The 17,976-nt window shown below is 34.5% G+C and overlaps 1 protein-coding gene across 1 annotated transcript; it reads right to left on the bottom strand.

Moving 5' to 3' along the window:
• Positions 1 to 13,021: 13,021 nt before the first annotated feature.
• On the bottom strand, positions 13,022 to 16,840 carry LOC126734259 (uncharacterized). Its single transcript, XM_050437800.1, has one exon. It carries the CDS (start codon positions 16,838 to 16,840, stop codon positions 13,022 to 13,024), a length of 3,819 nt encoding a protein of 1,272 aa, XP_050293757.1.
• Positions 16,841 to 17,976: the final 1,136 nt, after the last annotated feature.

Raw genomic sequence — 17,976 nt, 5'->3', positions numbered from 1 at the left:
CATGTTACATTTTTTCAAACTAATGAAAGCATTGTCTGTAAATACTTCTAGGAAATCTTAAATCGCAAACACCTTTACATCGTCGTCAATATCTACTCTGTCATCAAAGCTGAAGTGCTGTTTATAAATGTTCTACCTAGATGAACTGGTGAAGCAAATTTTGCAGTTTGCTCAGCGACAATAAACTACCTAAGTAGTGCCTTATGGCCCATAACTGCCACTGTACAACTTAAGCCATAAAAGTTTAGAGTGCACTGACACTTAAAAAAACGTCTTAATATTCATTTAAGAAGAGCTGCTCCGTCTTTTGCATTTAGATAAAATAATTGAAAAATTTGCGACAAGAAACTCGTGCAACGTTAAATTTGCAATCTTACTATTAAGATGTAAATCTTCTTAAAAACCTTTTCTAGTTATAAGTTTAATTTTTTGTTACTACCCAAGCTTAATGTAATATAATTACAAGTGAATATTATGCAAAGAAGTAATCTAAATTATTGAATTAGTCACAAGTGGCATGCAGAAAATACTTATAGCAAGTTAAAACCTTGCTAAGACTATATAAAAATATTATGCCCTTAGAAACATTTATTAACTATTAACTAAACCTAAATTCCTTAAGCTTTTCTCACTGTTCACTTGATTCACTGCTCCTAGATTATTGAAATATTTGTCCATATATGCTGTTCGTTTAGGTCTGAAATAAAACACTTGGTACACAAAAATAGTCAAATAATTTATTACACATGTATTCACTAAACACAATAACTTAAGACTACTAGAAATATTTATTTACACTGTATGTATTGCCAACTATTCATTTCGATTTAAAAATTGCGCCAATATTCGTACTTAAACTGGAACTGGCCTCCTCTCGGCCAGAGCTCCTTAAGGAGAGCGCCCACTGAATCGGATCGGCTCGGTCGGTTCGGCACGTTTGGTCCGTTCAGTCGGTAACGTTCGACGATTCGAGCATATAGAAGTATTGTGATTAAGCTCCCGTTTAAGCCTTTTTAAAAAAAAATTAGCAGTTCCTCAGATTCTGAAGAGGATATTATGATTGCAGTAGCCTATGCTGAAGTAGAAGCGGTAGAAAAGCGTAGGAGATTTTGGATTTTTTTTAAAGAAGATGGTTGTATCATTAAGTGAACTGCGCCTCAACGTTGGTATACTGTCAAATTTTAAAAATTTCTGAACTCTACTTTACGAGATATAGATAGCCGGCATTCGTTGTGGGACACAATGTATAGAGTCAAATAAAATAAATGATAAGATAACATTCCAACGTGTTTTTTGTGTATTTTTGTAAAAATATAAATTATATTCAAAGCAAGAGTTGTACACCACTTAACACTAAAACAAGAACTTTCACACTCGCATATTTCGCCGACCAAGTTGGCATCCTCAGATAATTAAAACTGACTTTTAAAATCTCCTGATGATGCCAACTTAATAAACAGTAAGTAACGAAAACACCGATTTAAGATATAATAAATGACACTTACCAGAATATCCAGTTAATTTGGATACCTCCTCCCAAGCGTTTTCTTTCCTTAAATTATCATGATAATATGTGTTTTGTTTGTCATACAATATTCTAAAACTGCGAACAGCTTCGATTAAAATTTCGTTTGACATATTTATTAAATCAACGGTTTTTAAAATTCTTTGAAACAGTTCCTCACTCTTTGCGAAAAAATGCTAAAATAGTCGCAGGCTTTCGATGCAATCGGCAAAAGTTGCCCTCCCCACAATATGAGATCGTCGCCGGAGAAAACCGAACCGACCGAACGTACCAAACCGATTCAGTGTGCGCGGCCTCATTTAAATACAGGTGAAGCAAATCCGGCCGATTGTACCAACCGTGCCGAGACGGTCGATGCCGATTCAGTGGGCACCGTGCTAGACCACTGTTATAGAACATTCGTCAAGTTTCGACGTATGTCCCGAAATGCCGCGAGGTGTGTTTGCCGCTCACGTCATCCTTATTGCACCTCTGGGTCTAGGCGAAGAGATGACACGAGGTACTTTCGCGGCTCTTTAAATCATTAAACTACTAAAAGAAAAGAGTTCAGATTGTGGTAAAGGTAAAGGATTACTTGCAACATTTATTTAAAATCTGGAGTGTTCAAACTACAGAATTTATAGTAATTTACTATAAAATAACCCAAACTGGGGTTCAAAAGGAGCCCTTAAACAAGGTAAACACTAGACTATAAAACAAACTAAATAGTAGACTATAAAACTAGGCGTAAGTTAAACTTTAAATATAAATTAGTTTTTTTTATCAATAAACAGGTCCCTATAAGAGGCAACTAATTCTTAGTGGAATTTTATGTGATGATGTGGAATTTCGCTTGCAAGTTTCACAATATTGTTTTTACACTAGACTTTAATATTTGCAAACATTATATATTTTTTAATTTCTGTTCTGATAAAATAAATTAAACGGCTGGCTGGAAAGGCGGGCCTCTGAGGAGCTCCATGAACACCTTGTAACAGAATGGTTTGAACTGAGTAGCCATAACGTCCAAGCTTCCGTAGCAGTATATAGGTCTTAATACTAAGTCATTCAAACGCTTTTGTCAAATCACAGAATACAGCCTCAGATATTTTTATATTAATCGTATATATGTATAAAATACATATAAGTATATAACACGAACACAAATTAGTTCAGGTTGACAAACGTCAATTGAATCATAAGTTGCCATTGAAAGAAAGTCATCGAAATAACCCTCATATGCCGTATTCGGATATTCCATCACCTTGTGTTGTACGCTTAGAACATTGAAAGGCTAGAAGTAGCATGCCGTGGAACTATGGGCAGGTTTGTTTGCTTGCAACATCTCTGATGCAATGATGCCAAATGCTTATAGAGAAATGGCAAAAATCACTTTATAATAGCATAAAAATTTTCAGTTGTTTCCGAAGGCACAAAACAATACTACTGCTCCCCTTTAATAAAATATCAAGCATTTATTTAAAATAAATTTGATAAGATATCGAATATATTGAAGTCAATATACGTTAAATAAATGAAAATAAAGTACGAAGAAACGAAAAAACGGTAATGGCATCGCAACGCCGCTCGATCGCATTGTTGATGTCACCGATACAAGCACTCTTTACCAGTGACGTCGTTAACAAATATTTACCTGATAAATTTTTATTAATTATTAAAGAGTTTGACTATAAGTAATATTACCATTTATGAGCTATTTATGTGTTTTTTTTTAACGGACTTCATTAGAGGAAGGTCCTAATAAAAGGCAGCATTTTTGTCAAAGCATTTTTATGGAAATTAAATATTTTATTAATATAATATTATAGATTTCTTAATAAATCATGTTTTAAGACACATATTTTTAACTTTTTGCAAAATTTTATTGTTATTGTTATATTGGACAAAACTCAGTTTTACATCACTTACTTATATAACATAATATATACTTCTATGGTGCTGACTTTTTCAAAGAGACAGTATTGCTTCAGCGGAAAAAGTTAAAACTACAAGGATGTTCAAATTGTGAAGGAGTTGCAGGTTTTTTGTAGGTTATAAGATTTTTATTATGAGTATTTAGCCTGTATAATGGTTTTGAGACATTTAATAGTGACCTATATAATACCTAATACCAATTATTATATTATATTAATTTATACTAAAAAACAAAGCTTACCTAAGAATAAAGACTATGTACAATAGATTAGATAGTTTATTAGTAGTAATATACAAACAAGTACTTTTACAAGTCAAATAAAATATGAAGTATGTTGCCCAACATTTTTCGAAAATCATGTTATTATTTCTTAAGTATTGACTTGAGATCTAATTCAATTTCTTTGGCGCAAATTTGTTTGTTGCAAGCTTCGAATTTTAATTTTCTTTATTTTTTTTTCTATAATTTGGTGACAAGTGATTTAGCTTTTAAAACGGTGGAATCATCAGTGCTTAGGTCCTCAGGATATCATTTTGATTTTACCCTAGAATAATATACATAAAAATATAGTATTACCAAAATTAAAAAAATGTATTATGATAATCCAATTGATCAATAAAATGTATGTTATTATAAAGAATCTTTGTAATATCATACATTTAATTAATATTAAATATTTTAATATTAAACAAATATAACACAATAAAATACTATATCACTTTTAAATAAGATATATAGAATAGGATAATACATGGCAAAAAACTAGTAGTCTATTTTGAGTGTATTTTTACCTTTTTCTTGGCAGAGTCAGGGAATGTGTACCAGTTAAACAAAAACGGCTTTGATGAGAAATAGTAATTGTTGACCTAGACCCCACGATTACTGTAGAACTATTAATCTCAGATGCAGTTATTGTTGATGATGAATGATCAGATCTGTAATTATACAAACTCTTCAGGAAAGCTGCCTCTGCAGCTTTGAAGGATAAATCACTTGGTAAATTAACTGAATTATCCGCTGCTGTGTTTTTAACCAGTGCATCAGAAATCCTAGTAAAAAAATAGTTTTACACACTTACCTAATTTAATTAGTATTAGTTATAAATAAAGCTTATATGAGTAACACTAATCCTTTTTGTGATGATTTTTTTATACTAGAAAAATATATTTAAAAAAAATTATCTTTGAGGTAGAGCTGATTTGTTTTATAGTCTGGCTAATGATAATATTATCTTCCTTATATAAGAAATCACTTCTAAGGATTTGATTTGAACAAACAAATATGTTCTGTTTAATTGTATTGATTTCCATTAATGAAATCCATTGTTCCCTTTGGGCATATATTAGGCAGTCTATAATAAGTATTTGATATTTAATCAAAAAGCAAAAAAAATTACAGTAATGAATTAATATGTGGTGCCAATTACTATATATATTATTGTAAGTTGCAATATGGTAAAACAAAAAAAAAATTATCGACCAAATTTTAGGGAAAGACAAAATTAACTTTATACATAGATATCAATATCTAAATAAATTTCAAAATTCTTTAAAGGCAATAAAAAATTAGTAATTTCATCTATCTACCTAATGTCTATATTAAAAAAACATAACTATACATAGATAGGTACATGGGTATTAGGTATGCCTTCTTTCTGCCAAAACAACAAAAAAGAACATAAAATCCTGCAATAAAACCAGGGACAAAATTCTAGTTTTATATTTTTTATAGCCTATTGATAGATGAATATGTTCAAAAAAATATTTAGATTTAAAAATATAAATATTTTGGTATTTTACGCACATTTTCACATTCAAGTTTTTATTAGGTTTATATCTATAAGATCCCCTATTCTACGTTTATGATGATGGTTACACCATGATGTGATGTTATGAAAGTATCGGTACTTACTTGTGAAAAGATCGGCTTGAATCACCTTTTCATCATGATGCGGCACAAGTGACACAAGTTTTTCCCATCCTAGCAATTTAAAAAAACACTAAAATGTGGCCTTTTTCTTTTTGAAACCGAAAATTAAAGAAAATACACGAATCCCGAAAATAAACAAAAAACCGTTTGACAGATGACACTACGCGTATGGCTCAGGCGCTTAAGCTCCGGTGTTGTCGCTTCAAATTTTTTAGAAGCAGTTTTAGGGATAAGAATGTTAATAATTTTGTTTTTTTTTTGCTTAAGGATATTATATTTATTCTTAAAATAGGTTAATTGTAGTACTTATACTTTTTATTTTAAATTTTCCTATAAAATACAACACAAATAAATTAAATTAACGTTATAATGGTTGTTAAAATATAGCTAAAAATTTCCTCCGTTGGAAATTTGCGTCGACTTGACAACAGAGAATCGGCAAATATGTTTGTAAACAAAACACCCCTCTTGCCCCTGTGCACATGTTGGACTCAAACAAAGATGTTGTTTACTAATTCTAGCCTTTCAATGTTCTAAGGTTGTACGGTTTGCTTTTCTGCCTTGTATTTACAACTTGTAAATTGCGCATATCCTGCATTGAGAGAAGCAGTTATCTGTTTATTTTTGCTCCTTGTAGTCTATTGGATTAAACTCCGTGGTGCGCGTTTCTTTAGCCGTTCTTATGATTGTAGTTTTGGATCGTACTCTGTTTCTGCATGATTTATCCGTATCCTGGTGTATGGGAAAGCTCGGATCGCCTTGTACCCGTTTATATTCTTGATGAAGAGCTGCTTTGAATTGGATATTTGGAGGGATTATATGGAACAGTATTAGCAGTTAGTTGGTGGGTATCAATCTTGGCATTCCGCTAACTATCCTCATAGTCTCATTCAGTTATATGTTCAATTTTTATTGTGGTGTGGCGTATTTTGCAGTTGGGTAAACCAGCCCAAGTACTGAGGTTCGTAAAATTTCAGCGGTAGAGCCTCAGGTAGTGCCGCGTAGCTTCTGAAGAATGTTATTCCGAGTTACACTTTCGCAGCCGTATTCTTATACGTAACTCTTATAGATTAGTATCCTGTTAGAGTGCCCCAAGATACTTCAAGTGTGTGTTGTGGTAAAGTACGGTATTCTTAAAGTAGACCTGGAGCTGCCTATTCGCTGTTCTTTTGGAAACATAAAAGCACGCCGTTTCTCTTTTATTGGGATTTGGCTTCAATCTCCATTTGCGGAAACATATTGCTAAGCTCGCCAAGTTTGAACAAAGGGCTCCTTTTGTTTCTTTGAAGAAATAGAAGCAATGTTGCGTGGCTAGTATTGAAGTTCCGAGATTTAGTTTCAGGCAAGTCAGAATAGTAGAGGTTGAACAATAGTAGGGGCAGGACAGACTCCTGAGGCAGAATGTCATTAGACGTTCCTAAACAACTCGTTTTGCAACTCAGTCTCACCCCAAATACTCTCCCTGTAAGCATGTTGCATGTTATACATGATGCAGAGTTTGTTTGCATGGAACTGATTAATAAAACTTATATAGTAATTCATGTCTTTAAACAGTGTCATAAGCTGCAGTGAGATCTATGTCGGATCAATGGACCATCTAGATCCCTGAGAAATGTCTTTAGGTGATTTTGAAAGACTTGTTTGATATGGGTCGTGAGTAACATAATCTGGTTTGTGCAGCTTCTCTCTGATCTAAAACCAGTCTACTCGATGGGACCGCTCTCCGGCATTTTGTTTCAAGTAGCTTATAAATTTTACTTAGCAGCACTATTAAACGGTAACTTTTCGGATCATCATTCGGCTTTCTCGGGTTTAAGGATACGGTGACTCTGGATTTTTCTTTTGCGCTCGGGGTAGTTCCCTTTTTCATGACGTTTGTGAAAAATTAACTTCTCCTCTAAAACTTCAGCAGTGAATCGCCACGAAAAACTCGGTTTCTTCCTAACTATTGGCTTTTAGGGCTTTAAGTTCCTGTTTAACGCGAGTTAAGCAAGCTTTATTCCAAAGTACTTTTGATGTAAACACAACGTGAAAAGCAATCCTATCTGGATGTACTTACATCATTTTTTGGGTCTTTGCCGAGTTTTCTTAAGAGTGGCGCTTTTCACCTAGATTTTTTTAAATTATAGGTTGTTGATTATTTCTGTTTACCGCCTTTGGACACGCTATATCCAGTTTGTGCAATAGTTCAACAGCTATTTCTCTGTATCCGCTCTCAAGAACTGTATTTTACTATTCCTGGCCCTCGTTATTCCAGCCCGATATGTATGTATCTTGGCCGTGGAAAGGATGTTATCAGTGGAATACTTATGTCTATCAAATTTAATATCCAGTCGGTATTGACTGTGAGGGAAATCTGCCAGAATTATGCAGGTTGCTCATACTCGTAGTAGTGTATCATCACTATGGCGCTAATAAACCAGACATCAGGGTTATATTCCTAATTCCAGACTGCTGATATAAAGAATCCTCCCTATTTAGCATCAAACACTAAGTATGTATTATTATGCCCTGCCGAGTTCATTTATAATTTGCTGTTCTTGTCTGTGTTCATGGATTTTTTAAGCGTGTGATGGTTGTTGAAGTCCACCCTATTCCACATGTACAATTGGGTGGGTTGAGGTGGGCAGACTATCACGTGACCAGAAGGTAACGGGAAGTTTATATATATTGCTAATGTTTTTGTTGTTTGAGCCAGATGTTTCGTTCAATCGTTGATCAAGCGTAAGTTGCGATTCCGTAGGCGTGGTTATGTGTTGCCCTAATAATTAGGTCTTTATTAGTTAGGCCTGGTTAGTTTTTTATCGTTATCCAGGATGCACGCTAACATTGTACCCCAATGCACAGCGGCAGAGATTAGCATAGATGTCCACTAAAACAATAGAATTCGAGTTTCTTTTGTTCAAACTTTGTTTCTAGTTTTTCCATAATCAATTTTTAAATTGAATAATTTTTTTTTAAATTGAGCTTGTGGTAAAATATTAAGTTTATAAAAAAATAATAAAAATTATTTTTACAATTTTCTATTATCTTGAAGTTTTTATAATGACTGTAAGCTTTCCTTTAAAGCCGCACTGTGATAAAGAATTTTATTTTTAAATTATAAGCAGGGCAGTGGAAACGTTGGAAATATAAATCACCGTATCTGGAAATAAATTTACTTCGTGACCTAAAGCATTTCAGATTGTGTAATGTTGGTTTACTCGTAATTTCATTAAAAAATCAATAAAACACACAGTGGCATATAAGCTAAAAGCTAAAATTAAAATAAAAAACAGTTAAATATAATAAATAATCTTAGAAAATATGTTTTTCATTTATTATCATTATACAAAAATAAACTTCTACTTTTAAAGTGAAATGTCTAACGTGAAATTTATAATTAATGATAATAAGCTTCTTGTACATAATGAGACCTACTTTTGAGAAGTCTAGAAAACAATTTAATTCATTTCAGCGTATGAACAAAATAGCTTTTGAAATGCATGAGCACATACGAGTTTTAAGCAAGGAGAGCACTTAACTTTCTCAACCTACTTGAGCTGAATTAATTAGCATTTTTGAATAAAAATTAAAATTCTATTCCGAACTTTTAATTTGATTTTAGTTTTCAAGTGGCAGTTGCCGGAGATAATAACTTTGACTGAATACCAATTTTATTGATAAAGTAGGCCACTGGAAATATTCATTGTTAGCGTACTACAAGTAATATAATATTTACTTGTATCTTATCCCGAACTTTTAATTTGATATGATAATATATTTAAAATTTGAATTAAGAATTTAAAAAAGCACAATAATTTAACTTTTTTTATTTTTAATTCAAGATGATTGAATGTTTGAATGAACTATGGCAAAATTTTACTTTATCCAGAATCAAATTTAATTTATTTATATTTTTTGGGAAAATGTAAATAACTGATCATAAATCAATTTTTATCTAGAACTAGCTATAAAATAGTCAAAAATTTGGAAAATTTTGAAAGTGCTTCCAGTATTGGCTTACTTATATTAACAGTTCATTTTGTACATACATAAATTATCCATTTCTATTATGTAATGAATCGTTTAGTTTTTTGCTACTTTTTTTTTATATACAGTGTGGACCAAATTGGGTGTACATGTATGGGTATCTTGGAAACTATAAGAGATAAAAAATTGGTTAAATGGGGAAAGTTATAGGGCATTTAGTTACCAATTAAATGCCGCTTTCAGAACTATTTTATCTTTTTCCGATTTTAAAATATTTGGAAAAAATCAAAAAGTTGCATTTTTGAAAAAGGGCTGTATTTTTTTATTTCAACGTATTTTTAAAATCTGTAAAAACATTATTAGGACAACTTTTTAAGGACAACGCAACAGACAACAGATGATGACTCAGATGATTCATTATGTATTGGCGAAAATTGTGAAAAAGTTCCGGATGTTTCTGATAATCCAGAGTGTTTGTTTTGTGGTGGAAAGCTTTTGGAAAGCAAAAAATCCTAGACAGTAGATACATAACAGTGGATACAGTGCAAATCCTGCAACTCATGGTGTCATTTGTAATGTACCTCATATGTATCTGGCATTTATATTTGCGATTTCTGCCAATAGATTTAGTATTTAGTTTAGTTTTCTAAATATTCCATATTTGTGACCCTATTTTTAAAAAAGGGAAATATTAATATTTTAGTTTTTTTATTACAATTTTTGAAACGTTTTTATTTTTTACAAATACAAGTTATAATAGCGCAATATAACATGCTTTTTAATTACTTTTAATATTTTTGTGTTAAAAAAATAAAAAAGTTCTCATAATTTTGCAGTTTAAAAAAAAAGTATTCCATATTTGTCGCCCTTACTCTAATAGTATGATGCCGCCCAAAACGAGAAAAATGTGCTGAACATCCGTCCAATTGGAAATGCATGGTCCACCTCACTTCCAATGTCAAATCTTCTATTAAAAAAGGCAAAATGTTTATTGAAAAATAAACAAAAGCATTACCGGTTAATGTGCCGTCAAAAAAATAAGGACCAATAAATTTCATTCCGATAATCCCACACTTCCAACTGAGATTTTCAGCCGAGCAATAATGCCTATCATACCTGACTTACCATCGCTACTAAAAGTAGCTTCATCGGTCCACAGAATCGGTGACACAAAATCCCTGTTTTCCCGAATCATTTCTAGCATCCGTTGACAAAAATCAATTCTGTTCTCAAAATCATGTTCGTTGCATGGTGTAGGATTAGGTATATACATGGTAGGGATCTAGCCTTAAAATAAAAAGAAATGTCTGTATACCTATTTGAGGAGAGATTGATATTAAAAAGGTGTATTAAAAAGTGTGTATATTTTTGGGATTCTTGTGGTGCCCCTGGTTGGGCTAAGATATTCCCAATATCGGATTAATAAAAAGGCTACTCAATTCTACAGTTTGCCTTTAATGGAAATGGTTTGAGTTACATGTTTGATTGTTTGTTATTCTTAAACTTAAGCGAACTAAAAAATACTTTTTCACAGCCTCTTCAGCCTCCCGTCGACTCGTCGCGATCGCGCAGGTTAAAGCGGAGAGCTTCGATTGGCCTGCCCGGTCACGTGACGCAAAAGTAGAGTACATATTGTCTCGTGTCCTTGTTTCTCGCATTATGCAATAAAGGATCGAGTAACGCAGGAATGATAAATTAAATTTAGTTTTTATACAGTGTCGCACCATTAAACAAATAACTTAAATTAAATAAAACTAATCATACCGCCACCCTTGAAAGTACCCGGAGTACCTTTCAATAAGCTAAAGCTCGAAATTTAATTAAAGAAAATGAATAAGTATAAGTTAAATTTAACAAATTAAACTAAGATATGACTTAAAGTTAAGATTCACAAGTTCAGTTAGAACAAACTAACAAAGGGTTTAGTCGGAAATTGGAAGAGGGCATACCTTAACGATACTTCGTTTTAAAATGTTTCCATTAGAAATCCGCACACTCACCACACGCACCACTCCATCCTTTCCGGGGTGAATATCAGTGATTCGACCAGCGGTCCACTTGGAAGGGGGGTTGCTGTCATCCTTGAGCAAAACCAATGCGCCAAGAAGGTTGGGACTTTCGCTTTTGAAGCGCCACTTGTGTCTCTCATGGAGGGTGTGGAGGTACTGCTCCGACCATCTCCGCCAGAAATGTTGAACCATAGACTGGAGCATTTGATATCTAGTAAGCCGATTCATTGGGGTCTCCTTGAAGTCAGCATCGGGAACCATATTGAGCGCATGTCCAATAAGGAAATGCCCGGGAGTTAAGGATTCAAGGTCTAGAGGATCGTTGCTGAGGGGCAGAATAGGACGGGAGTTCAATATTGCTTCTACCTGAACCACAAAGGTATAAAACTCTTCATAGGTTAAATGGTTATCCTCAGATAAAATACGCCGCAAATGGTGTTTAAATGATTTTACTACACCCTCCCATAAACCCCCAAAATGTGGTGATCTAGCAGGGTTAAAGTGAAAATTAATCATATTGTTTTTAAAATAAGCCTGAAACTCAGAAGTATCATAAAATTTGAATATTTCTTGTAATTCACTCTGTGCTCCAACGAAATTCGTTCCATTGTCAGAGTACAAATGTTTACACAACCCTCGTCTTGACACAAACCGTTTAAGCATAGCTATAAAGCCTTGAGAGGTTAGATCGCTGACTACCTCTAAGTGTACAGCCTTGGTAGCTAGACAGACAAAGACGCATAAGTAGGCCTTTATAAATCTGCGGTTTCTTAACTTCGATTCCTTCATAAGAAAAAATCCAGCATAATCTACGCCGGTGTGGAGGAATGGTTTAGAAGGGGTAACTCGGGGTTCAGGTAAGTCCCCATGAGGGTAGCTAAGGGCTTGGGATTTACTTTATAGCAAACTACGCATTTTCGAAGAATAGATTTTACGGCTGATTTTTCATGAAGAGGTCAAAAGGATTGCCTGACAAACGATAGTGTTGATTGTACTCCTGGGTGAAAGTTTCTTTTATGCTCATGAGTGATAATCAAACGGGTCAAAGGGTGATATTGTGGTAACAACATAGGATGTTTGGTTTGGTAATCGAGCAAAGAATTTTTTAATCGTCCACCGACACGCAGAATACCTTGACTATCTATAAATGGGTTCAAGGATTTTAGTTTACTTTGAGGTTTTACATTTCCCTTAACTTTAAGGTTTCGAATGTCGTCAGAAAAACATTCAACTTGGGCCATGATGACTAGAGTATTTAATGCATTCTGACGCTCTGTGGGCGTTAAATGTCCAATTTGACGAATGGTCTTGGGTGATTTTATATTCTGAACAAATCTAAGGCAATAGGCGGTTACGTTGACTAGCTTGTTGTAGTCTGAAAATTTGTCAAACAAAGAATTTCTTTCTATATGAGCTGAAGTAAGGATTATGGACTTTGGGTTCAATTCTAGGATGCCAGGATCGGGTGGTTTACGTTTAAAAATTCAAAATATTGGTATTCTTTGGCCAAAATTCTGTAAGCTTCGAAAGAAATGAAGGTCCATGCCACCATAAGGAACAAGATTTCAGATCTTGAGGATTGGTGCCTCTAGATATTATGTCTGCTGGATTTTCTGTTGAAGATATGTGGTGCCAACTGTTTATATTGGTAAGTTGCTGAATTTCAGAAACTCAGTTGCACACATAAGTCTTTAACTGGCGAGGTTCCAAAGAAATCCAACAGAGAACTATGGTAGAGTCGGTATAAAAATTTATTTTGTCTGGGTTGCAATCTAGGGCATTTAGAGCCTTCTTCATCAATCGTGATAAAACTAGAGCTCCGCAAAGCTCGAGATGGGGTAAGGTTGCAGCCTTTAGGGGAGCTACTCGACTTTTAGCACATAAGAGGTTGACTGCAATGTTGCCAAGTGGGTCGATTAAACGCACATAGATAGATGCTCCAAAGGCATTTATTGAGGAGTCACAAAATCCATGGAGCTCTAAGAAAATTGCATTTTTGATGGTTACTTGTCGAGGAATTCGAAAGTAGTCTACTAAAGATAGATGATAAGTAAAATTTTTCCAAGTTCGAAAAACATCTGTGGGAACAGGATCGTCCCAATCGACCTTGAGAAGCCATAACTTTTGTAAGAGCAGCTTTATTTGAACTATCATGGGACCTAAGAGGCCCAACGGGTCAAATATTTGAGAAATTAAGGAAAGAATGGTTCTTTTTGTTACTGGTTTAGAATTGGAGTTTATGGTTGAAGTGTATATAAATAAATCTTGTCTGGGATTCCAGGATATCCCAAGGGTTTTTGTACTATGCTCATCATTCAGAATAAAATGTGTGTCAAGAGATGCATTTGGGCTTAACTCTGATAACACTTCGGGGTCATTTGAGCAAAACTTTCTTAAGTCAAATCCAAATTTCTTAAGAAGAGCAACAAGATTCTTTCCAAGGACGATAAGCTCTTCTTTGGTATCAGTTCCTGACGCGATATCGTCAACGTAGCAGTCCGTACGTAACACTTGACTTTCATGGGGGTAGTTGTTTTTAGAACGATTAGAAATTTCCTTGAGACAGCGAGTAGCTAAATAGGAGGAACTTGCCATACCATAAGTGACAGTATTTAAGGTAAAATGTCGAATATTTTCGTTGGGGTTGTCCCGCCATATTATACGCTGAAGGTTGCGTTGACATGGTTCTAGTAAAACCTGGCGATACATCTTGGCGATGTCACCGATAAGAACATAATTGTGTTTACGGAATTTCACAATGATGGAGAACAAATCGTTTTGAATATTAGGACCTATTTTAAGGGTGTCGTTCAGGGATAGGCCCGTGCTTGAGACGCAAGAGGCATCAAAGACTACTCTTAAACGGGTTGTGGTGCTATCAACTTTTTCGACACAGTGGTGTGGAAGATAATAGCATGGATACTTAGAATCAATTGATTGATTAGGTTGTATTTCAGACATGTGGCCCAAAGAGATATATTCTTTAATAAAATCTATGTATAATTTTTTAATTTCTGGGTGCTTGTTAAATTTCTGCTCCAGAGAATAGAATCTCTTTAAAGCAGGCTGCAGAGAGTCACCTAGATTAAAAACATTGGGTTTAGTAGGTAATTTTACTATGAAGCGACCTGTTAAGTCCTGATGAGTGGTTTCTTGAAAATGATCTTCACATTCGAGCTCTTCTTTAGAGAGGACATGGGGTACTTGCTGAGTGGTTTCTTCTGTCAACCAAAATTTTTCAAGACAGCCTTGGAGGTCATTGGTGCAAAACAATGATTGGCTATGGGTTTTATACGATGATGCATAGGAAACATTTGCCAGTAAAGAAAGTGGTCCGCTTACTGCCCATCCAAGCTGGGTCTCCTGTAGAATGGGATTGCCATTGCCAGTTTTTATTTGCCTAGAGCAAAGTATATTATAAAATAAACCAGCTCCTATCAGAAGATGAACCTCCGAAGGGGTGTGAAAGCTTGAATCAGCAAGAATGATGTCAGCGGGTAGTTTTATGCTAGAAATGTCAATGGGAATTTGAGGTGTAAGCTCTGTGATTTTATTAATCACCAAAGCTGGGATTTTAGCCGAAAAATTATTGACCATGGACTTTATTTGTAACTGGACTCGTTTAGTGAGGTTTGTGACGTCAGGGCCTATGCCAGAGACTGACATATTCACAGATTGGTATGGTATATTTAATAGCTTGAATAATTTTTCACTAATAAAGTTTGATTGGCTACCATTATCCAAAATGGCTTTGCAAATAATGGGTTTGTGGTTTTTGTCATAAATACATAAGGATGCTGTAGAAAGAAGAACAAATGAGTTGGGATTTTGGCTGGCACAATACAGGTTTTGGGTTGCTTGGCTTGTACTGGGTAAATCTGAATACCCCGAATTATGGGAGAGGGGTACATTTGGGGTTTCACACATAAGACTATGATTGATTGTATTTTGTTGTTGGCTACCAGGACTAAAGGGTGCATGCTTCGATGCGGTTACATGAGATTGATGATTGGCGTTATTGCCTTGCATCATATGCTGTCCAGAATTGAAAGTACTTGTATAATTTGAGTTTGTTTCTCGTTTAGGCTGTAAAAGGTTAGGTTGCATATATCTTGATTGGGATTGATGAGGTTTACCAGTTAAGTGGATATTAGAATCGTAATTAGGATCCTGATTAGATTCTCTATGTAAGAGGGTATGATGCCTCGCTTGACATCTTCTACAACTGTTTGTTGAATGACATTCTCTATGTCTGTGGCCTGGACGCAAGCAGTTTGTGCATAGATTTGCTTTCCTTGCCTCAAAAAACCTACTTGATACAGACAACTCTAAAAACTTTTTGCATGAATAGATAAAATGTGTATCTTTACACATGGGACACACTACATTAGGGCATGAGCGTAGAGCATTTTGGGTTATTAAAGTTTTACGTTCATAGGATTTTTCAAACTTACTAGGAAACTTTTTATTATTTAGTTTAAAATCCAAAGATTCTAAAAAGCAACATCGCTGAGATAAGAATGTTAAAAAATCCTGGATTGTTGGGATTTCAATATCTTTAGTGAAAGTTTCCCATTCCTTTCGGGTTGAAAAATCTAGTTTTGAGTTCAACAGATATATGACAGGCGTGCACCATTGTTTTACTGTTTCCCCGAGGTTTTGTAAAGATTTAAAGTGGGTTTGGAATAGGTCTAAGAATTTTCGTAGCTGAATGTGGGATTCGTCTTTGATAACAGGCAATTCAAAAATGCATTTAATGTGGGAATGTATGATTGCCTTTTTATTTTCATATCTTTCTTGCAATAAAGACCATGCTGTAGCATAACTATGCTCGGTAGCTGCCAATGAGCTAATGATTTGAGCTGCCTCTCCCTGTAGGGTAGACTGTAAATAATAAAATTTTTCCACATTGTTAATTTGTGTACTTTTATCTATTAAAGAGAGAAATGTGTCCTTAAAGTTGGTCCATGCCTCATAAGAACCATTAAATTTAGGTAGGGGTATAGGGGGCAAACGAGGACCATATGGATATATTGATTGAAAGGTGGGTAAATGTGGGATTGAGCTTAAGTCTGGCTGCACACTTGCATTAATAATTTTATCAACTCTTTCTAGAGTTGCTTTGGCATTGGATACAGTTCCATAAAATAAATTTTCAAATTCAGTACGCTCTTGCTCTTGGCTATCTGATTCTTCGAAATCATTAGCCAAGCACAATTGCTCAATTTTTAGCTGAATAATTTTAAATTCACTAAGAATGGGCTCAATATTAGTTAAACGGGTGCTCAAATCTATTTTTAATATAGGGTTATCTCGAGGATTGTCTAAATCTATACATTTATTCTCTAAAAATGTTTGAAATCTACTTATTTCATTTGTTAGTGCATCGCGTTGAGCTACAAGAATATTATATTCCTCTACCTGAGCTTTAGACCGCTCCTGGGATGAGTCATTTAGACCGACATTACTTCTTTGCTTTTTGTTTGTCATTTTTATTATCTATGGTAGGCTTAATGAGGTTAATCAGAAAGGTAAAGGCTAGTAAACCAAAGAAGAAAAATATAAGTATTAAATTAAGTGAGTAAATCAGTTAATTGGATAGACTTAAGGCCTGTCTAAGGCGGGTTATAGGCAGCTATGCTTTATATTGTTTGAATTAAATAACATAACACATACCTAAACACTAAACTAGTAACATACCTCACTCGGTAGATTTGTTATTAAATAGTGGATCAGAATAAAACAAATAGGTATAAATTAAAAGAGGTGGTTCAAATGGTATTAATATTGCATTAAGGATAAGTGGGATGATGGAAAATGGACTAACCTTATTTTTCCTGGCTCTGAATTCGTCAGCTTCAATTGTATCAATTATTACAACATATTTCACAATGCAATGCTTCGCATTTTCGGGTTTTCACGGCGGCCATGTTTCCCGTTTGCAACTGGATCACTGGTTTACATGGCGGCTGCCGGCGTTATTTCTTGGTTATATCCGTCTACGAAGGACCATGTATATTTTTGGGATTCTTGTGGTGCCCCTGGTTGGGCTAAGATATTCCCAATATCGGATTAATAAAAAGGCTACTCAATTTTACAGTTTGCCTTTAATGGTAATGGTTTGAGTTACATGTTTGATTGTTTGTTATTCTTAAACTTAAGCGAACTAAAAAATACTTTTTCACAGCCTCTTCCCTTCGATTCTCCCGTCGACTCGTCGCGATCGCGCAGGTTAAAGCGGAGAGCTTCGATTGGCCTGCCCGGTCACGTGATGCAAAAGTAGAGTACATATTGTCTCGTGTCCTTGTTTCTCGCATTATGCAATAAAGGATCGAGTAACGCAGGAATGATAAATTAAATTTAGTTTTTATACAGTGTCGCACCATTAAACAAATAACTTAAATTAAATAAAACTAATCAAAGTGTCTATGGTCTTTTAGTATATTTCGAACAGTAGTTACATCTATTTCCAAATCTAAAGATAATGCTCGATTTCCAACATGCCTATTAAATTCTACGTAGGCCGTATAACGCCGTAATAATGTTTTCTTCCGTTCTTCCAGTAGAGCGATGGCTTCTAAATCTGAGCCCAATAAAACTCTCAATATCCTGTAGTCACTGTACCA

This window comes from Anthonomus grandis, chromosome 3 (genome assembly GCF_022605725.1).
Source record: "Anthonomus grandis grandis chromosome 3, icAntGran1.3, whole genome shotgun sequence".
NCBI lineage: Eukaryota > Metazoa > Arthropoda > Insecta > Coleoptera > Curculionidae > Anthonomus > Anthonomus grandis.
This window is presented reverse-complemented; position numbering and strand designations above follow the sequence as displayed.

Bases quoted from the DNA above. Each gene is read 5' to 3' on its own strand.
- LOC126734259 (XM_050437800.1), bottom strand. From the start codon at position 16,840: ATGACAAACAAAAAGCAAAGAAGTAATGTCGGTCTAAATGACTCATCC.